This window comes from Passer montanus, unplaced genomic scaffold (assembly GCF_014805655.1).
Source record: "Passer montanus isolate IOZ18808 unplaced genomic scaffold, ASM1480565v1 scaffold20, whole genome shotgun sequence".
NCBI classification, from domain to species: domain Eukaryota; kingdom Metazoa; phylum Chordata; class Aves; order Passeriformes; family Passeridae; genus Passer; species Passer montanus.
In genome coordinates, this window is record NW_024366592.1 from 5,394,433 (window position 1) to 5,416,908 (window position 22,476).

At 46.7% G+C, this 22,476-nt stretch overlaps 1 protein-coding gene across 1 annotated transcript in view; it reads right to left on the reverse strand.

The window, feature by feature from the left end:
* Window positions 1-20,656, reverse strand: part of WNT7B (Wnt family member 7B) — an 87,695-nt gene extending 67,039 nt beyond the window's left edge. Inside the window, exon 1 of the mRNA XM_039708358.1 lies at window positions 20,245-20,656. Within this exon, the coding sequence (XP_039564292.1) occupies window positions 20,245-20,327 (83 nt within the window). The 5' untranslated portion in view covers window positions 20,328-20,656. The remainder of the gene's footprint in view (window positions 1-20,244) is intronic.
* Between the last annotated feature and the right edge of the window lie 1,820 nt (window positions 20,657-22,476).

Genomic DNA, 22,476 nt, shown 5'->3' on the forward strand with positions numbered 1-22,476 from the left:
GCTTGATCTAAAGCTCTTTGAAAACAGCAGGGGTCTTTTCACTGGGTTAATTGGACTGGGAAGTCAGTTCTCATAGCAAAATGATTCCTTTACATGTTCATCAGTACATGACAGACGGGTGGGTTTCCAATGTTTCATGGTACAGGGCCTGAGCTCTGGCCAGATTGAGGTGTCAGCTCCCACAGATCAGGGGCCTTGTGGGTCTGGTGTCAGTCTCTTGTGTCCATGCCTTTTAATCCTGATGGGTGTGCACTAATCTTCCTTTGCCAGGCTGGGGATGACTTCTCATACACACAGGGGTTTTACAAGTGAAGATAAGTGTCTTTTCCAGCACTAAGCTCCTCTCTATCTGCTCCGTCCAGCATTCTGCATTTGAATAACAGGGTGTCAAGTAATCTCAGACTTGCACTCCAGTTTATGGCTTAGCTTTTCATTTTTATGCAATTAGAAGAAGTGGTAACATTTAACTGCTTTCAAAGGAGACTATTCCCTCTTCCTCCCTCTTACTGCAACTCCACACCCTCCCCTTCAATCAGCTGAGTCTCAAACTGGAAGGGAACTGGACTAATTTCACTCACATCATTAAAGCAAATTATTGTATCAAAAAAAAGCAACCTTAGCCAAAGTCCATTTAAGTCTACAAGTCTCTGGGGACTTCAAAGAAATTACTGTTCTCACTGGCAAGGAGTATACTAGGAAGCCAGGATTAGTATCCGTGTTCATGATTGTTGCCTTAGTATTCCTGTCTTGTACAGGACCTCTCCAGTGCATGTTTTCCCTTTTCTTCCCTGCCAGACCAGGGAATGTGGGATGGCTGATGACCCCATGGGTGCTTATGATTGAACCTGTTGAAGATAGGAGGTTGGGCAGCTGTAGAGCCCAGCTTAAAATAAATAAATAGTAAATGTTAGAATGGCAGTGAACGGGAAAGGACAATGCTGGGGTGACCACCCCTAGAGCAGAGATAGAGAAGACCAGGAATAAAGGGTCAATCCCTATCTTTTTGTGTGGATGGGGTGGTGAGGCAGCCCTGAAGGCACCTCTGTGAAAAGAGGCACTGGGATGGGATCCCAGCCACAGCCAGAGCCAGGGAATGTGTGCATCTTTGGCTGAGTGCACTGGCAATATACCCCTAGAGTGTGTAGATGGGGTGGTGAGGCAGCCCTGAGGACACCTCTGAAAAGAGGCACTGGGATGGGATCCAGGTTATAGCCAGAGCCAGGGAATGTGTGCATCTTTGGCTGAGTGCACTGGCAATAGCACAGGCATGCAAGGGAATGAATGTTCTTCAGGCCTTTGGAGAAGGTGACTACCTTCACGAAGCTTTTAGCAGTGCTAGGAATGGCTTCAGAGAATGATAATTAAAAGGCAAATCTGCCTAGCAGCCAAATTTTCCAAAGAGTTGAAAGCCATGTATCCAGCACAGGAGCAGCCTGATTTCCTGAAGAGCTCATGTCTCCTTTGGACAGTACACGATGTTACACGTTCAGCACGTCCCGTATGCAGATTTGTCACTTCCGATTTTGCTGATTGCAGGCAGATTCCCTAGAGGTCTGAGCTCCTGTGCTAAAGGCAGCTCTTGAAAAGAGCAACACAACTGTGAAAGCAAAGAGGAAAGGGACAAACAAAACATTCCTGGTCAGGAAAAAAAATGTAACTGAAAACAGTCTGGTAAAGCAACCACCCACCCGGGGGACCAGGCTGTGACTGGAGCACGCACGTCACTGGCGGCTGCTGATGACACTCAGCCTCTTGCTGCTGGTCCCATGGAGCACACCAGGCATGGGCTTCTGACACACTCCAAAGTGTGTGTGGAAAGTTTTAAACACACATATGCTCCCACTGAGCTCAAACCAGAGCCAGTGGGATACTCCCAGACTTCAGTGTTTCGGTGAAATTAGGCCACAAAACGCCGGAACTGACCCTAGAGGGGAACCCAGTACAGCAGATTGCTTTGTTCAGCAAGACACTGATATCACTTACATTGTGGTGATATCAGCTGCTAAGCTGTGGAAATCCTCCTACGGTACTTACCCTGCACCTCTTGTACCCATTAATCCAGGCTCCCTGGAGCCACTTCAGAAGCCCCAAACCTAAGCAGCAGTTATAAAACCACCAGCACATACATAAACATATCTCCCCCCAGAATCAGTATTTCCTACGTCAGGCACAATAATCAGCCTTGGGTGACCAACAGGCTTCATGCATAATATCTAGTAAGTCGTTCTGGCTGGAAACGAGCATGCTACACCCCTGAGGAACTAGGAATTGTCTTCTGTCCATTCCTAGGCCTTACGGGATCATATGACTCTAAAGCAATCCACAATTTTACATAGTTTATGGACTCAGGTTGCCTAAAAAGCACCCCTGGTCCAACACATTCTCATTCACTCTGTGGTCTACAGCTTATGAGATTTTTTTATACTTTCAAGAACACAATTGCATTTTCTCCTGGTTGCAAATTACTATGCTAGACAACAAAATGGTCCCAGAGCTGTATGGGATGAAATGAGAGGATATGATCACAGAACCATTAAGGTTGTAAAAAACCTCCCAGATCATCAAGTCCAGCCTGTTACTAATTCCTACCATATCAACCAAGGTGTTCCTTGGACACCTCCAGGGATGGGGGCTCCACCATCCCTCTAGGCAGTAAATGTCTACAACCCTTTGCATGAAGTTCTTCCTGACTTCCAACCTGAACCTCCCCTGGCACAGCTTAAGCTGATGTCCTCTTGTCCTGTCAAAATGAAGTTGAACTTTAATTTCCAGATCTTCACCAAATGCCAAGTCGTCAGAGCAGTGCCAGCCAAAAGGATTTTGCACAACTGGGCACTTTCACACCTCCACAGTGCCAGGACTGTGTTACAGACAAGAACCTGAACTGTCAGCATTAGAGACACCTGGTTTGGAGGGAGGTGAGCATGACCAGCAATAAAAATGTTTCACAGCTCTCTCAGATATTTCCAAGATAAACCATTTTTCTGCACAGAGCATCACAGAAGAACACAGAATGCAGGAACAGAATTGCTCCGGGTGCAGCAATCCCATCCCAGCAAACAGGAGCACCCACAGGCTCTCCTTGTGCCACATGTGGGGCTCCAAGAAAGCCTCCCCTGGAACACATGATGGCAGAGACAGCTTTGCTGCCTGCAGCTGCACACCCCCAGCAGCACTTTGCACACATGCTGGCAGGCTTCCCACAGACAGGAGCCAGAGCCAGCCACATGAACGTGTCCTCACTCACTGCTGGAGCTGCAGCCCCGTTTCTCTTGGACTTAAGGTTTCAGCCTCCACAAGGAGCCTAAAACCTTAAATCCAAGAGAAACATCAGCTGGCTTGTTCATGCCACAAATCTGCTTTTCCTGAAATCTGGCAGAAATGGGGATTAGTGTGCTTAATCACTTCGCTCCTAGTAATGCAACCAAAAGCTTTTAGGCAATGTGCTCATGGATCACTTTGGGTTGAAGCAGCATCTAAAAAGGATGCAGGATGAAGAAGATTCTTCAGTCATTGCTGATGTGGGACTTAATGAAGGAATTCAAGCTCTGCATCTTTGCATACAGCCCTGCTCCACCTCCTGTCTAAAAGATATCCCAAGGACTCAAACTACCAAAATCCCTTCCTGTGCAAACTTCCCAAGTTTCCAAAGTTCCAGCTTTCAGATCTTTGTGTCCAAATCCCCACTTCCCTTCTGATAGCCTCTTGCATCAAGAAAACAAGGGAAAGGATTCGTATTGTAAAATTAAAATTAGGAGCACACAAAATGCCATGCATCTTATCAGAACATACAAAAGCAGAAAATAAGGCTTTTAACAGACAAGAGGTCATGCCCACTCAGATATAATTTAAATTCAATCTTGATGTGACGTATTTTGCTGGCGCAAGTTGTATGAGAACAGCTCTGTTTACTTTCTATCTCTTAAAACTCAAACTTGTTTCCAAAGCTCTAATGAGATGTGAGATTTTGAAGAGTATTTAAGCTAGTCCTTGGAGCCAGTCCAGCTTCAGAGGTGGTGCAATATAGAGGAGAGCAAGCAGACATGAAAACTAAGGATAATGCATTAGGATCTTGAAGGAAGAGGGGCACATGAGTATCATTCTGACATTACTTTCCCTCTTTACTCTCCAGGATCATTAGCAGCAAAGTTGAGCACCTTTCTGTCTGGTCAAACATGCCAGCATACTGCCAGACAATTTTTGAGAATTCCCTGCTCCTCAGTGGTTAAATTTTTGTCCTTTGCAATTTCCAGATTTCTGAGAGAACTCCTAGTGACAGTTGTAATAATATTCTGCAAAATGTTGTGGTGGTGATTCTTTGAATGCCTTTGTGGTTTGCTGTCCAGAGTTATAATAACCTATGCTTGCCCAGATGTGTGTTCTCAACTTGGAAACACTGGAGCCAGCATTTACTCTTCTGCCTGAGCAACTGCATGTGTGTGCCTGCTTGTGTTGCTGAACATGGGAGTAATTCTCTCTCCAGATATTTGCCAGGTGCTTCCTGGTCCCTGGGAAGCGTTTTTTGGGGTTCACATCTTCGGGAAAGTGAGTGGCTTGAGGTTTATTCCAAATAGAAGGATACACCAAAGGGAATCATAGGTGGTTTCTGAGCCCGCTTTGAATTTCATGTGTTTCTCTATCAGTTATCTCCTTCCTTAAGCATTTTATTTTAGAAACAACAATAGAGGGAAGAGAGGAGAGGGAGAAAAAGAAAATATAGCTCTCCAGCTGTATGGCAAGACTGAAATGGCATAGCTACACTGAGACAAGCCTTGGTAAGGTAGCTTACTTCAGATACCAATCTTCATCTCAAGGAGTCTGAGTTACTGAGAAGGGTGAGATACAACAGCCACCCTATGCTAACATTTGCCAGGTCTCAGGAATACACATACATGCCCTTGGTGAAAACTGCTGAGTGAAACCCTGAGGATCAGGCTTGGACACACACCAAAATCATATATGTATGGATGAGGCACCAATTTCAACTAAGATGGTGTGTGACTTTGAAAAGAGGACTCCAAAAAACACTAAAAAGAATATCTCAAAACCACTCAGTCAGACCTTCTCTGGAGTCTTTCTATACCTTTTAAATATTTTATAAATATTTGTATCCATTAAGAAAACAAGAGAGGAGATGTGAAATATGAATTTTTCTGAACTTAGTTTTATATAAAAAAATATATATCCCAAAAACACTTTACAAAGTAATAAACTAGACCCTTGTAGTGCATGAATGCTATAAAATGCAAGGTCTCTATTCTGTGCCAAGCAAAGGCTCCTATATATATATTTTAAAAACTGGATCCCAGTCAGCTGAAATATTGAAAATAGTTCTAAAGATGGCAAGGAAAGAGCTGAATTTAATTTGGGGAAAAAAAATCCCTTATGGTTTGGCTGCACACAAGCAATGCTATACTCCCTGAAAGCTGGCTTTTGAAATTAATTCATGCTCCAGAGGAAGGCAAAGCTGAGCATCCACTCGGCAGTGACTGTGTGAGTTCCACCTCACACACCAGTGTCACACCAAAGGTTTGCAATACCATGTGTTCCCAGCACACACTGCAGCTGTAGACTTTCAGGCCAAACAGAATTTTTACCCCATGCCCACAAATTAAAACCTGTAAAGACAGCCCTTATTCCACGTCTCTTTTGACCATCAGTATTAGAGCATTTCTGAGTCTCTAAGTTTCAAAGTGCTCCCATGAAAAGGCCTTAGGTTTCTCAAATGTTAAATTGCAAAACTGTCCTTAGGACAATTTAACAGCCTCATCAGAGACCCCAAAATCCTTCAGCTGTAGAGCTGAGCACAATTTATGTGGAGCAGCCAGGCAGAAAATCTTCAAATACCAAATTCTCTTATTGATGTAAATTGTGCTTTGTCTCTTATCTCTTTTACATTCCCTCTCCTGTACTCTCCCCTCAAAAAGGGGATCCTGCTCTGCTATCTGAAACTAGCCATCTGTGACCTGCACTCTGTGCTCTCTCCCTGGCCAGCAATGGTCAGTCACATCCTGCCTGGGGACAAACAAGCCACAGCAGCACAGCCAGTGTCTCTGGGCTGAGCTTGGTTCCTGAGCCACCCTGCTCACACTTCCTGAGCACACTCCCACTTGCATTCTGCTTCCAGGACATGATCCTCATGCTGTGGGGCAAAAAAAAAGCTGCTGTCAGGTGATTAAATTTCAGACCAGCTGATGGGGTCATGACTTGGACCAACAGGACAGGTTGAGCAATGATTTAGCCAAATGCTGAACCTCCCAAGAACTGGCTCCCTCTCAGGCAACTATCCTAAAGCCTCTTCATCCTTCCAGATCCACCTTTTCCAGGCTTCATGGACTTCTTACTTTCTTCCTTTCAGTTGTTAGTGTCCTTCCAGGTGGGTTTTTCCACCCCACCCTTCTCTCCATTCTCTTCTTCCTGGGGAACAAGCCCTTTCCTGGCTGTCCCTCCCATGCCACCATCACTCCTCATCCCCTCTCATCTCAAAACTCCTGGGATGGTAAGCTTGGTCCTCACTCACAGCCAACAAGCTGAAAGGAAAAAATCTGACTTACTTACATAAACTTGTGTGTCCCAAACTGAGATTTCTCTGACAAAGTACTTTTCAGTTCTCTTTTCATGGGTTTGGAAACGGAAAAGTAAAATTGTGATGCCACTCAAATTTAGAGCTTATTTCAGGAAAGAGTTAAGCAGGTTTTAGAATCCCCTTGTACTCAGGGAACATACAAGGGTGCTGGGCACTGTGTATGTCCTGTTTTCTACATGTGTGACATGGTCTGTTTAAATATGTGATGTAACTACAAAGCCTGTATGCTTCCAGCTCTCCATGAACTTAAGCCTCAGTTGTCACTAAAAAGGAAGCTTCTACTCTGGAAAGACAAATTATAAATAAAGGGCTCCAATAAGCAGAGAAACTTCTAAAACAGAAGAGATGCACTTACTTTAAAAAAAATCATTATTATTTCTCTGTGTATCTAATATGGCTACATATAAATTGTGCTTTCAAGCACAATTTCTTCAATACTCTTTATCTTCCTCTATTTTTCTTAACAGGGATAACTTTTCACAACAGATGGATAGATAAAATAAAATATTTTCATTTTATTTTTAACAAAATAAAGGGAAATCCAACATGCTTCACAGTCCAAGGCTAACAAACCACAGGAAAGAGACCTCTGACTCTTCACCTGTGTGCGGGAAAGGTGGTTCTACCATAGCCTCACAATACCATCAATAAATACCATTTTTTCCCTCCATCTATTGCGTCTGAATATCCATAACTGCAAATAGATTTTGCTCAAAATTCTCTAGAATCTTAACAGTCACTCCTTTGTTATCCCAGCACACGTAATTTCCGTGTGTAATAGGGAAGAGACAGGTGACTCACTGTTCCAAGGAACTAAAGCAATCAAAGAAATGCCCTCATGTAAATTACCCCCAGAAAAACAAAACCAGTTACCCTTCAGGAATTGCTTCAGCTCAAGGGAGAGATGGTGGCAACACTGCATGGTTATCTATTACCTGAGAAAGGCCAGAATATTTCATTTGGCATGCTGAAAACGTGCTGCTCACCTTCAGTGTTCTCTGGGGCTGGGTCTCTTCTGGGCAAGAGTTACAGCCCTAGGAAGCAATACAATTTATTGCCAGCAAAACTATTTCAGCTGGCTCTAATTCCTCTCTCAGGTGTGCTGAAAAGAACTTATGGTTTAGGAGTTAAGCCGGAGCTCCATTCCATTTCTGTGCCCTGCTGGGCCATGCAATTTGAGCAAAAAGATTTAGTCTTTATCTCTGAGAAACAAATCACTCCCAACAACTCAGAGTGCTAGAGGGCATGCACAGAGACCAGCAGGGCCACTGACAATATAAACAGTTGCTGGAAACGCTACCAGATCTGACACACAACTAGGTATATCTCTGAAAGAGTAAGAGCAACAGAGAATCTGATCTTCAATTTTAATGGCAATTTTTCTCCTGAGGGATTATGAGAAAATTTTCAAGGTGTAAAACCAATCTTAGGTCAAAATATAATGTAAGCTGGGTGCAAGTGTGTAACCACTATCTCTGAGAGCTTATTTCAGATCACACCACATGGGTCTGCCACCTGCCATCTTCCAAAACACTTCCCATCATCTGAGCCCCCTACAATCAAGTAATGAAAATTATGTATCTTAAAGTGCCAATATGCACACTAAAAATCAGCAGATCAAAGTAGAATCGGCGACAAAAAATAATGTTTTCCTTCTTTAAAAAAAATTATTTCGGGAAACCGTATGGCTCAGGGGCTTGGTATTGGGATATGGAGCCTTTCATCGCTGATCCAAACATGACCCAAGTCGGTAGTGACCCAAAAAATGGTTACTGGTTGGCAGAAGCTTTGTGGCCTAGAGTATTTGAAAGGAGTTGATGGTCTTAATCCAGTTCCCAGTGGATGACTCTCCACATCACAGAAACCACCACCACAATTGGCACCCTCTTCGGCAGCCTTGGCAGGTTGGCCGAGGATTAAATGAGTGCAGAGGCTGAGCCACCCGCTTATGCCTAGCTAGAGGTTGCCCCTCTAGGTCATGGATGAGACATGAGGATGGGGTGGAGTGGGGAAGCTCACACACCCTCTGCTTGTGCTGTCCTGGTTTTGTGGGTAAGAAGAGGAATTCATTTTCCAGGGCTGTGATTCAGGCACCCTTCACAAGCAGTATCTTCATATACATCTGTTTAATTTTAAAAGGAGACAGAAACTGAGAGAATTTCAATTTTTTTTCTCAAAAAATAAGGTGCCAATTTCTGGGGAATTCATCCAAGTCAGGGTAGTTATGCCTGGGCTGCATTTAACAAAACGCACACAACCAACCTGTAAAGTGGCTCTGCTTCAAGAAACATTCATTTCGCTGTGCTATGTTTTCAGTCAACACTTTAATTATCTCACAAGATGTCTTAGAGTGTACATAATCTGTGCCAGCTATTGTCAGAAAGCTAAAGCTGATTTCTAATTAGGAACACAATGGCAACTATCATGTAAAAAAAGATCTGATACACCTCAAAAAACCCTATCTGGGCATAACAAAGAAAAGTGTGACTTTGATTAGTGCTGAAAGAGATTTTCCGTTTTGGAGAGGTAAAAGGCACCAGTCTCTCTTTCCAAAAACAGCAATCTCCTAACAAAATACGGTGACCTAAATCCTGAAGTTATTCAAGTGATGCTTGTGTGGAACCAAAGTTTAAACTTCAACTTCAGGCAGTACCCAGATGGCTGTGAGAAGGGCAAATAGCACAAGCCTTGCCTGTCCTTCCCTGCGTGAAGGCACAGAGCCACCCTCCCCTGCCTGCAGGTCAAGCAGGCGATGCTGGAAGAACTTTTCTCTGCACTGTCAGGAAAGGCTTCCCCAAAGTTGGAGCAAGACTTGGCAGCTCTTCAAGCCACTTCTTGGCTGTCTCATTTCTTGCCTCCTACAGCACTGCAGCAAACATGGCAAGCAATGACAGCTCTGCCTGAGGAAAGACACAGAGAATGAACATGCAACTCACTGGAGGCCCCCCTTTCCTGTTCATGATAGCCTCCATGATAGCCAGAGCACTTCATTTTCTGTTGGACTTTGCTACACCAAGTCCTTAATAAGAAGCTGTGACTGATTCAACCTCTAGCTTCCACACCAGGAGTAGGACAGCAAGGCAAGCCAGCCTGGGACAGAAAGGCATTTTCAAATTACAAAAAGGGAACTGTCATTTGATCTGTCCTGCTGCGTGGCCCTCATATGTCTAAGATTTAAAAGACCTTCTTGCAAAATGGAAATCCCAGGTAGCAAAAGTGGCAAACTCTTAAAAGGTTCCTCATCTGTTACACACAAAATGGAACAGCATCTTGTCCAAGGGAGGCATTTCATTATTTGAACCTGAATCAATGCTCAGATCACTGGCTCTTCATGAAGGGAAGGTCCAGATTTGGACATAAGAAGATATCAAAGTGGTGAGAAGTAGGATCTCTTCCCTGTTCATTGGAGGAACACCCCTCAGCCCAGTGCATCTCCTGGCCCTGGACATCCCCACATTTCTCCATGCCAACACATTAGGTGTGAAGAGCACCCTAACAGAAGTACTTGACCCAAACTGAGCAAATTTCCTAATTGCAGTAGGACAGCACTGGAGGGTGTGGTTACAACAGAAAATCACACCCATGGAGGATCAGGAGCACCTGGCTGCACCTCATGACTCCTAATGTCCCAGGGGCACAATTATCTCATCTGGTGCCACCTGCCAAGTCTTGTTGCTGAGGAACTGGCTTTGGCACACTGCATAACTGGGGTGGGGAAAGGAGAGGAGCATACAGGACCAGGCACACATGCTTGTTTTAAGTGCATTCCTTAAAAGTGAGTATTTACACCAAGAGTGAGTATTTGCACCTTGGCTCTGCTCAGAAGCATGTCTGCATTTGGGGGTTACAAACAAAGGAGCAAGCTGCCGTTTCTGAATCCTGTCCTGCACCTCCACACCCTTGGCACAGCTTGCATTCTGTGTTACTGGTTAATGGACATCCCTGAACTTGCAACTCTCCATCCACAGCTTTTCCAACCACTCCGTGCAGCCTACAAGAGTCCCAAAGAGACGGACAAGCCTGGAAAACTTCTTGGCTGGCAATTTTCAAAATGTTTTGCCCTTTTTCTCCAAAGAGAGCACAAAGCCACAGTCAGATGCAGACTTTATGACTTCCAAGGTGCTCTGACCATGGATACAGCACACTGACTTCAAAGTCAGTGTCCAGGTGAGGCTATGCCACACACGTCACCTTCTCATCCCCCCTGCTCTCTTTCATCCTCAGCTCAAGGTGTGAAGCCTAACCTCAACACAACAATTAGAGGATCATGGCCCAGCAAGAGAAGACAGAACAAACCTCTGCCCCAGCTGCGGAGCTTCTCTGGAACAATGGAGATCACAAAGCACATAACAAAGCTCTGTGCCTAGAGGTAAGTTACTCTCGCTCGAAAGGATCTGTCTAGGGGACAGATTTTTAGAGATTAGCCTAATCCAGAGTCTGATGACCTTTAGGTCATAGGGCAAGAACTTCCTCTTTGATACATCTTTTACAACATAACCAGAGTGACATTAGCAACAATAACCTGACCCCATCCCTCCCCTCAGAAGCACCTACCCCAGGCAGAGCTCCCTAGAGACAGAGTAGGCAGAGGAACAAAAGACTCCAGGGAGCCTACTAGAGATGTGCCAATCTAATTATTGTGGGCAGTGCCAATGGAAAAAAGCTAACCAAAAACTGTAAAGCTAGTTGATATACCCTTTAGGCCATGGGAGTGGAGGAAAAGGAACTCACTGTGAATCAGAAGCCATATTTATTTGTGCTTCCACCCTCAGCCCTCTTGATAGCGTCAAAGTCCACTGGGTTTGAAGCTACCCTGAGAGATTTAGCAGTAGTCCACAGCAGCAGGGAAGGGATTTAAATCTTATCCTTTACTTCTTGCTCACTGTGCTGCAGCAGAGCTGTTCTCCATCCAGCAAAATCATCTTCTTCTTTAAGGCCCAGCACAACAGATCTGATTCAGGAATGATTCCCTTCCTCTTCATTCCCCTTGAATTTCTCACCCTGAGTCATCGGACTACAATATAACTTTAATGTGGAAAGTTTTGTGGGTACATTTTGTTTTCTTTTAACTTCAGAAAAGAAAAGGTACAACCAGAGGGGGAAAAAAGTGTCTCATGGTTGAGAGGACTCTTTTGACCAAGGAGTCACATGGCTCCCTGGCGAGCAGCCAAAGGAGTCATGAGAGATGCAGCCATTCCCCTCAGCACTCCCTTAACCATGTCCTGTCTGCTGCCCAGCGCTCCGGCGGCTGCCTCGTGTCCCGAGGCCAGCAGCTCTCCAAGGCCAGGACTTGCTGCCCACAGTGGCTGTCTGGCTCCCACGGAAGGAGAAGGCACTATCAGAAGTGGTGCTCATGACTTTGGTGAGCAGCCCTTTCCCCTTTCCCCAAGGCTGGGCACGGTGGTGAAGAGGGCGATGGTGATGCCGCACTGAGTGCAATCGCATCGTCGTTGTGCTTGTGGTCAGAAAGAGAGTCACTGAAAGTAATGACGCAGCACTTACGCTGCGTTTTCTCTTTCCAAAGTGCTGTGGCAGCTCTTGCTCTCCTGCCCCTCCCCTACTTTCAAGCCTTGCCAGTGCTGTTATTGCCCCATTAAAGCTGTGGGAAACTGAGGCAGGCAGAAGTCACGATACTGCTATTCAGCATCTCAGACACTGGCCCGCTCTCGGACCGTTCCTATCTTCACCACAGAGTGAAACCCACCAAAAAGTGCAGCATTTAGAGAGACTGGCCCTGGCCAGGATCCAGATCAATCCGAGATGTGCTTGGGCTTTTTCCTGCCTTGCTGCCAGGAATGTCAGGACTGGTGCTGGTCCTGCACGTCCATACAGCCCTGCTGGGTGCTGCACAGCAACTGCTCATGCCACCCCAGCAGTGAGGGAAATGATCCTTGCCCAGTTCACTTGAATACTGGTAGGATTAATTAACTTACAATCCCTGATGAAAGAAATTATTATTAAATAGTAGTCACATTTGATAATTATGTCTCACTTCAACCAGACTAGTAAGGTGCATATTATATCCAGTCCCAGTATTCCAGCACTTTAAAATTTTTAATTGGATACAAGTCAAAACATTTCCCAAGTTCTGCTTGCATGCAGACAGTGGTTTATATCTTTCTGGCTTATGCTTACTTCTAGCTTTGGGCTTCTCTGCAATATTTCACATGCAATAGCAAATGCTTCAAGGCTTTTGACTTATTTATCCCCTCAAAAAATTAAATAAGGTTTTGGATTTATGTCTGGTCTTGCTGATTCCAAAGGCCATCATTCTTTCAGTAGCCCATGGAACTGATTTTGGGGTTTGTCTGGCATGGCCTCCTACTGATATTGTCTTCACTGTATGTTCTTGTGAACTATGGCCAGATTCCCTATAAATTGCATCAGCCTGTGTCAAGGCTGCATTCAAATGGGTACTGTGAGGACAAGGCTGGTGCTGACTTTCTGTTTGGTACCCTTTTTGACTGCACTGGAGTCACTCTGTTGGCTGAGCAGAGTTACTCCTGCTTTATTAGCTTGCTGAGCTGTGGATATGGCCTCAGGGGAGAGAAGCCTTTAGACCCGTAGTGCTGCAAAGACAAAAGGTAAGAGCTTCCCAAAATTCTACATAGCGACGGCCATCCAGAAGGAAATTATTATGAATGCCTTTGTTGTGCATTCCAAGTACATGCTGATGGAGACCCAACTCATCAGCATTACTTTTTGCATCACAAATCTGCCAGTAAAGTCCATAGAGTTCCATCAGCTTTGAAAGTAGTCACTGCCTAGTAACAGTGTGCCTCTGCTTCAGATAAAACATTTGGGACACGCAGGGATCAGTGGACTTGGTGCCACTACACGGGAAATTCTTCTGCCACCTATCAAACTCCTAACTCTCACTCCTTCACTTGCACACTTGCTATACCAGTGGATGTCTTTTTTTCTCCTTTTTAGGAACTCAGGGTGAAATCTGACCTTGGACAAAGAGCTGGAACAAAGACTGTCACCATGATGATTAAGTGGGATTTTTGCATAAGCCTGAAGTTTATCCTTTTTTAAGGGAAATTTGATCCATAAGTATAGGCTGAAACAAAAATAAATGTTCAAAGCTGTAACAGTGATATGGGTACAAAATGTATGCGCTATTAAAATTATTTCCAGAAAAGAAAAATACAATAACTCTCTGATTTACTCTGTCTTGAGACTTTCTAGAGAAGGTATGATTTGCTGAAAAATAATTAGTAGGTGATAATCATCTTATTATCAGATCCTAGTGGAAGAAAGATGTTTTTATGATGAGAGCAACTTTTTGGCCTTAACTATCTTAACAGTAAAACTGCCCAAACTGTATTAGAACTGAATAAGGCAGCAAACTTTCAGCTCCATCCAGAAAACTGACTTTTAGAAAGAAAGCCCAAGAGGAAAGCATAGAAAAAAACAATTCAGCATGTTATCTAAAGGTTTGCCCTAAAAACATCTTGGCAGTAATGGAAGGGAGAAGTCATAGAAATGCATACGGACAGAAAAACCTACTGGTCAAATATTGAAGTCTCTGTATCTAGAATTTCTTTCCATTTTTGCTAACGCAGAATTTGCAGTGTTCCTTAGGCATGTGTTGGAGCAAACGCAAATACATAGGAATTGTCTCAGCAAGAAGTCAACAGCAAGTCCTATGCAGCTATCCACAATGGAGAGAAAATAGATCTTTCTACATTTGGGGGAGGATTGAAGGGACAGCAAAAGAGGAGAGGGTTCTAACAACACTTAAAACACTGAAAGACATTTTCCAGAAGCATGCCTTCCTTGGCTTTTCTTCCAGAGTATTCCTGTGTCTACTCCTGGACTTTCTTATCCTCCTACATAATTCTGGGCTTGTAAACCTGAAGCTTTTGGTGACAAGTTTCTTCAGCTCATTGATGGGGTGTTCACATGTGCATGGCACAATTCCAGAACAAAAAAAAAGTCATGGAGATTTTGCTTTTCTGTCATGGTTCTCACAGAGAGAGGCCTGTCTGGTTCTCACAGAACACTGCCATGTAGAGTTTTACTGTAATACTATGCAAGTTAATACCTGGGGTAGGTTGGAGAGATGCTCTACAAAAGGGCAGTGGAGCATCAAGGGGGAAAGAGCAAAAATCGTGAGAAGAACCAAACCAGCAGGTGAACCTGTATTGCAAAAATTCATCTGTCAGGTAATTAACAGGTAGGCATGCTTTGCCAGCAGCCATGAAAGGCACTGGTGAGAGTCCACTGAGGGTAGAACAATATGCAGAAGTTGTGGGCTGAAGAAAATGGGCTTGCAACATTAACCAATTCTGTAACTCAGTGTCAGCACATCTGTAGAACTCCTTTGATCTACAGCTGGTCCTAGGTTTTTGGTGCTTGGGGTAACTTGGGAGGACTAGAGGGTTAAACTATATTTTGGGGTCAGGAGGCTCTCTCACTGCATTTCAGCCCCAATTACACAGTCCTGTGCACTGACAAAGCATATGCCACCATTCTACCCTCAGCATGCCACACTGCCAGGCATGGTGCTTTTCCCATTGCAAAAAAAGGTGTTTGTCAGTCTAACTGTATAATTGCTGGTCATTTTGTTTAGCTCTTTAGCATCTTTTTTGAAAGACTCTCTTCTGAGGGATTAGCCTTGTTGGGTGTTTAATATGCAAACACATCTGTATTCACCCTTACCTATTCATCTGAATATTTCATACTGCTTTTTACCCAATATTTATTTTATGTTAGTAATGCAACATATGTAGTAATTCCATGCTGTCATCCTACACATTCTGGCTGCTACCACCTTTCCTTATAATTTCTAAAGTAATCTTTTTTTTTTTTTTAAATTTCAAGGTGTAGTCAACATTTAATTCCTGGAACCTGATTGTTGCAAAGTATTGAGAGAGTTGCCTTCATCCACATGCATTTGGGTTCAAGGACATTCAGGACTTCAGGGCTTGATGTAGACCTTGATGGGAGGGGAGTGGCCAGTCCCAGATTTACCAGAGCTCTCTGATCTTAGACAGGGAGTTTTACTCTGGGTCTCACAGTGAAATGCTGGACTTTACCTCCTAGAGCTACCAAGAAAACCTATCACAATCCTTCTCCCATCTCTGTGTAGCTGCTTCAATATATGGAAGTTTCCTGTGTCAGGCCAGTAAGCCAAGTTTATGGCAGTCCAGCATAAAAAATGTCCTTTATCTTTCTCCTTTCTACTGAGCAAAAGCATTAGCTTTAGATGAGCCTGAAAATACTTGATGCTCCTTGAAGATTGACCTGTTCTGTCTATAAGAGAACACATCTTTGAGAGATGGTAAAGTGGAAGGAATTCCTATTAAAATCATCTTATAGCAAATCATTATTCCAGTACCACGTAAAAGGAGAATATAACAGCAAAGCTCTCCTTGGGCATTGTACACTGCATAACTAGAGGCTGAGAGAGTAAGCTTCCCCTAAAGTCTCAGTTTTAAAATGAACAAGGTGCAAAAGCAGGGAAATGATGGATTTACACCGCAGCTCTGTGACTGAGCTGGCTTAAACACGGAGGTTGATCCTGCCCTGATCTAACCAGGACAGGAAGAGTGGGCCAGCCTGTGTGACTCTGAACCAGCTAAAGTGGGAGCATCAGCCAGGCTGGTTGGCATTGCTGGTGAAGCTGTGCCCACTTGTGCCTTGAAGGCTCTGCCTCATAGAGCAGCCAGGTTGTTCTCTGCCTCTGCAGCCCCTTCCAGCACTGATGGATTAAGAAGCAAACTCCAGGGACTCTCTCCAGCACTCCTAATCTTTAGGGATTAGGCATGACCACTTTCCTGTAGGCAAATGAACAATCTGCATTCCTTCTAATCTGCTTCCCACAAATGTTGAGAAGCCCTGTTATTAAGGTTACGGAATTGTAAGGATGTGGAAGCACCAGCAGAACAAATGCAAAACAAGCAGAGGATTTTTCTTCCTCTACATTTCCTAACCAAGCAGTGACAACTACTCACCAATATAAATTATTTGCTGTGCCATGATATTAGAAAATGTATCTGCTTTGAACATTTGTGCTGCTATTACTATACATGCACACACTCCCTTAAGAGTGATTCCAAATCACTTTATAACAAATAACTGAATTAACTGTATCTATGTGCCAGCAGATAATCCCCAAATAAGCTTCTTCAGAACCAGCTCTCCTGTTGCTGGCGAATGCATCCTGTGCTAAATAAGATGAACAGTGAAAGGGGGGCACCAATGGAAAACCAACGAGCACCATCTTCTTTAGAAGCAGCTGAATATGTGCATGTGTACAGACACATGCACGCTCTCACATGCACTGCAAGAAGCAGTGCCAGCGTTCTGCATAATCCTGGTGTTTAGACATTTATGCTAATTACTCTAATATTATTTAATGGCAGCTTTATACTTTAAATATTTCATTGGATAACCAAAATATGTCCAGCATTAAAATGCATCAGCTCTTGGAGCCACAGTCAGTTTTCTTTTTCAGAGAGGCAGACACTAATTTCCCCTGGTTGTAAAAATGTTCACAGTGCCTCAGCAGGCCAAAGGTTACCAGGCAAGCACACTGAAGAAGATGACTTTATCAGATAGCACACTTACGATATAGAAATCAATATTATAAAGGAGACGGGTTTTTAATTAATTTTAGACATCTTTGACCATAATTTAACTTTCTTCCCAGCTATTGCACAAAAAACACTGAGGTGTGGTGCCCATTTCATTTCACCATTGCTTTTTCCATTCAGAAAAACCTGATGGGATTTTTGCTTGACAGGTTTTTCTCGCAGAATAACAGGGCAGCCTCCCATCTCCCCTGGCCTGCATTCCCTGCACCGAGAGAGGCTGAGCACCGACACCCTGCACTCCAATTGCTTGCCCGCTGAAACTCACCCCCTCTGTCCCTGAAGGAGCAGCAATGCAGAAGCCAAGGAGTCGTTCCCATAGCCAAAAGATGATAGAGACCTCGGGGAAAATTAACATAACCATTGACAGTCCCTGAGAGCTCACTAAATAGCAGCTTGGGAAGCATCCTCCCCTCCGGAGAGCGAGGGTAGCAGAAACAGACACCAGCAGATAATGCTCCAACAAACTCTACCACGCTTTAATCTTCAAAAGCTACCATTAGTAAGCCAGAGAAGTATATTTACCCACCAGACAAACACCACAAGTTCAGTAGGCTACTCTCCATTAAGCACTGAAATAACTCCTCTTTCCTTTCACTTCCTACGGAGAGTGAGGCGCAGCACCGCAGCCCGCCCGGCTCCCTGGGAGGGATGGGGGGACACAGTGGAAAAGGACCAAGTGTGGCCGGGGGCTGGTGCCGGGGGTGGCACGGAGGAGAAGCCCGGGGGGAATTCGGGTCCCGGGCACCCTGTCCCCAGCGGCCCCGGGAAAGCAGCCGGCTCCGTCCCCGCGGAGTGATGGATGGAGGGAGGTGGGCGTCGCTTTGGGACTCCCCTTTGTTGGCTTTCACCTCCTGATCCCTTTCGCTTCTGCTCTGCTGGGCTGCAATAGCCAGCTCGGCTCCAGCTCCGCGGGTCCAGCTCCGAGTGACCTGCCGCGGAGGGGATGAACTGGGGACGGCCCAGGGAAAGGCGAGAGAGCATTATTTATCCACCACAACTTCTCATTGTCGCGGGGCAGCGCTCAAAAGATCCGCAAGCAGTTGGCTTTAAATAAAGCAGGCATTGCTTCCCTTGTATTTCCCCTCAGCAGTCGCCTTAGTATTATTATTATACTTCTATAGCTTTTGCTTTCGGACCTTATAATTATGTCACACAGCAAGGGAAACCGCCAGCATCCCAGCATCTGGTGTGCGGTTGCAAACTTTTGTTTTAAGATTTGAACTATTTATAGAAGGAAAACTTTGTAGGATAGTAATTTCCTACGGTTTTGAGAAAAAATATGGCTACGCTTATATTAAAAGGGTGTATTTATTTATTTATTACGATTCCTTCCTCCTGTATAAAAAAAAAATAATAACCACAAAAAAACCCCAACCAACCAAAGATAGCACGGCAAGCTTTTTTACAAGCTATCGGTCACCTACGCAGCAGACATATCCCTCCTGTGAACAGAAACAGGCAGCTCTGCTTGAATTAATCTAACGTGCTTCCGTAAATCTAAGCGCTTTTAAAAGTCGGTGGCCAAGACATGTGCATTTCATTAAGAATTAAGAATGTAGAAATAGGCTTTTCGTTTCTTATTATGGGCGTGTTTATTCCTACTTTTCTCCCATAGCAGTGGGATATGTTTTTTCCACAGCCCACAGAAAACAGACGGACACACACACGGAGGAACACACGCACACGTGCATGTTCATGTGCATGTGCTCCTGTGCACGCATACAGAGAAAAAAAAACCCCAAATATATATATAAATCCACGTACAGTTCAGTGGTAGGACCACAAATTCGCATCCGTCGGGGCACAAAAACCTGAGGTCGGCCTAGGGGTAGGAGAGTAGGGAAATCCGGCCCCGGCAGCCGGGATAAACGCGGGGCCGGGGATGCCGAGACGGGGCTCCCCATCACCGACAGGGGTGAACCCCTCTGCCGCAGCCCCGGCAGCCTGGGCAGGCTCCGAGCCGCCCCAGATCTCCCCCGGGCCCGACCCCCGCGCTCCGGCACGGAGACTCCTGGCCCGGGGCTGGGGGGATGCTCGAGGGAGGGGAAGGCTCCCCGGTTCTAAAGCGGCTCCCTCCGCCGGGTACCTGCCGCCGCAGCGCCCTCCTCTCCGCACGGCTGCCCCGCGGCGCGCTCAGGTCTCCTCCGGAGTGCAGGAGAGCAGCAGCCCTTGACAGGTCCCCGGCAGCCCCTCCGGACCCCGGCTGCGGTCCCGGACGGCCCCACAGCCCCGGGGACCCACCGCCCCCGCCACCCTAACGCGGGCACAGCGACCTGCCGGGGGACATGCGGGAGAACGACGGCGGACACTCTCTCCGCAGCCCTCACGGACTAAGCCCAGCCGCTTCTTATCCACCGCAACGATAGATACAGATATAGATATTAAAAAAAGAGACCGAAATTCCTCGCAGTCCCACCCACCGACTCTCATTTCCCCCACCCCTACCTCCACCCCCTTCCTCACAAGGAAAAAGTCCTGGAGCCAGCTCGAACTGCGGGGCTGGAGATCCCTCCGGAGCGAAAGCAGCCGGCCGGCGGGGACTCTCCGCGGGCGGCCCGGGCCGGGCGCTCGCCGCCGGCTGCGGCAGCGCCGCGCTCCGCGGGACCTCCGCGCACCAACAGCCTTCCCCCGACGGGCGCGAAGCGATGCCCATCTCCGGTTTGGCGGGAGGAGGAGTCGGGGTCGGAGTCCCCAGGGGAGACGCCGGCCGCTCCGCGCCCCGTTGCCCCGCCGCCCTCCCAGGTGCGCCGCCCCCGCTGCGGGCACGCCGGGCCCCGGCCTCGCCGGCGGGGCAGCCCCGGGAGTTACCTGGCGGTGCGTCCCTTCCCCCGGCGGGGTCCGAGCAGCAGCGCCAGCACCGCCACCAGCGCAGCATCTCCTCCTCCGCCGCCACCACCACCACCATCCTCACCACCACGCACCGCACGGAGCTGCCGCCCGTGCTGGCTTCTCCCGGCGCCCTCTGCTCGCTCTGCGCATTGCCCCTAGGTAGCTGCTAGCGGGGGCATTGCAAACAGTATTTGGAAAAAAAAAAAAAAAATCTGGATCACTTACAGGTAACTCCCACTGGTAAGGATGAGGAAAATCTGAGGGTAATACACTGAGAGTAACACACTGCGAGATGAAAAAAGGATCATGGCTGAATCCCGTTTACACTCTTGAGTTCGCTTCCTTGGTTATTCCTTTCTGGCCCCCCCTGGTCGTAATTCCCCACCCTTTTTGGTGTCAGCTGTGGCTTGAATCTGAGTTGGAATCCAGTCCCTTGGGCTTGGGGGGGCTTTGTCTGTTTGTTTGTTTGTTTGTTTGTATTGTTGTGTGTAGTATTCCCCTGGTGCTAATGCTGCTCCCTGTGCAGAGTGTGTGCTGCTGCTGTTGCTGCTCTCGCTGCTGCTGCTGCCTCTGGGCTCCTGCCTGTCATGTCTCAGTGGTTGGAAGTTGTTACAGTGGGTTCTCGTGTCGGAATGAGGATGGTTTAAGGGATTTGGATGGCAGAAAGTGCCTCTCTCTCTCTCTCTCCCTCTCTCTCTGTAACTCTCCTGAGGCCCGGGGCTGCCATTGGGCAGTCAGTCACTGCAATCCGCCTACTTTTTTCTCTCCCTCTCCCTTTTTTTTTTTTCCTTTTTTTTTTTTTTTTTTTTTTAGGGGGAGGCAGACAATGAAAAGACACTGATCTAGCCCGGGCTGCAATGAATCCGTGCCCCCTGGCTGAGCCCCCTCCGTACACCTCGCCCGGCAAGGCTCATTTCGCACTCCGTGGGGCATTTTTAACTCGCCCCCACCAGCGCTGGGTGGGCTGAGAGCTCCCTGCTTCTGCCGCGGCCCCGGGAGAGGCTGAACGAGCTGGCAGCTTCCAACCCCACTCTCGGCTAATTGCTTTATTGTGGCCGGTGTCCCGGTTCCACCGAAGGGTTCCGCCTTCCCTCCAGCCTCGGCGGGGGTTTGGCTGTTGTTGTCCCCCCGCGATGTGAAAAATAAGGCTTCGATTTCAGGAGCAACGTCAAGAAAAAAGGAACATACATGTAGTCATAGCCTTACTGGGTGAGAAATAAAGACATGCACACTCGTAGCTTCCTGGCGAGATTGGGTTTCGCGTGAGAGCAGCGAAGGGAAAGGACTGGTGTGGAACAGACGCTGTAGGGAGCGAGCGGGGGGCGGCTGCCGGCGGCTCCCGGCTCCCCACACCTCTCGCCACCCCCGCAGGAAGAGCTTTCGTCTCCGCTCTTGCCTCTGCTTCTCCCGTTTCCGAGAAGATGCGGGTCCGCAGAGGCGTTTCCCGGCAGGTTTGTTGCCTCTCCCCCGCCTTCCCCCTGAGCCGAGCGACTCCTGCCCCTTGGCACCGCCGCGCCCCGCGGCAGAGATGCTCGATCCTTCCCGCTCCGGCGGGCCTGAGCCCTGAGCCCTGAGCAGCCCCAGGCGTGCAGGAGACAGTCGCTCTTCCTCTGCATTGTTGGGAGTCTGTCCTTTATTCTTTATTTCGGAAGTGCTGAGAGCGATGGTGAAATACGTGCGCTGCGGATGCCGGAGCTGGGGGTTGAAAACGAACCCCGAAAAATAAAAGCCACCGAAGACACTTAAACTGAAATGCAGCTGAAACCAACAAGAACCAGGCTCCGAAGTGTCCTCGGTCTGTAAATGTTCGTCTCAGGTTAATTGCCTATTGACCGAAGAAGATGTCTTGGCTAAGAGCTCTGCCTGGTAACACCTCCCCAGTTAACCAGTCCCAGAACAGGGGTGCAGCCGTCCCAGCGACACAACGAAATATGCCCTCAGATGGACTGGGAATTGCAGAACTGGTGCAAAAACGTTGTATGCCGCTCAATATGCGATAAAAATCTTCTCGGGGTTTGGTTGCTTGAACCACTTTCATCTGCAAGTTCAGCACGGACGATGGGGCAGTCAGTGTCCTTTCGAGAAACGCTGATCCCGATTAACAAGAGACGGAAGCTTAAGCCTTTCAACGATTATTTACATCCCAGAACCGTCTTATTTATAACTATTTAAGATTCTAAAATGGACTTATTTATACTTCTGTAAGTGTTCATGCGAGTCTATATATAGCGAAATAGTTAGAGATGGATATATCGTCAGTGTCCTTTTTCCTGCTAGACTTGTGGCTGGGGCAGCTCTGCTGAACGTGAGACCAGGAGAACGAGCAGCCCCTTTGAATGTTTTATTTCTAGCATTTGTTCCGCTTCGGATAGGTGTTTTAAATGTGCGTCTGCTTTTAAAGATGTGCTTGGGGGGGGAAGAGTGGGACAGCGAACTGTAAAAATGCAAATAAAATTT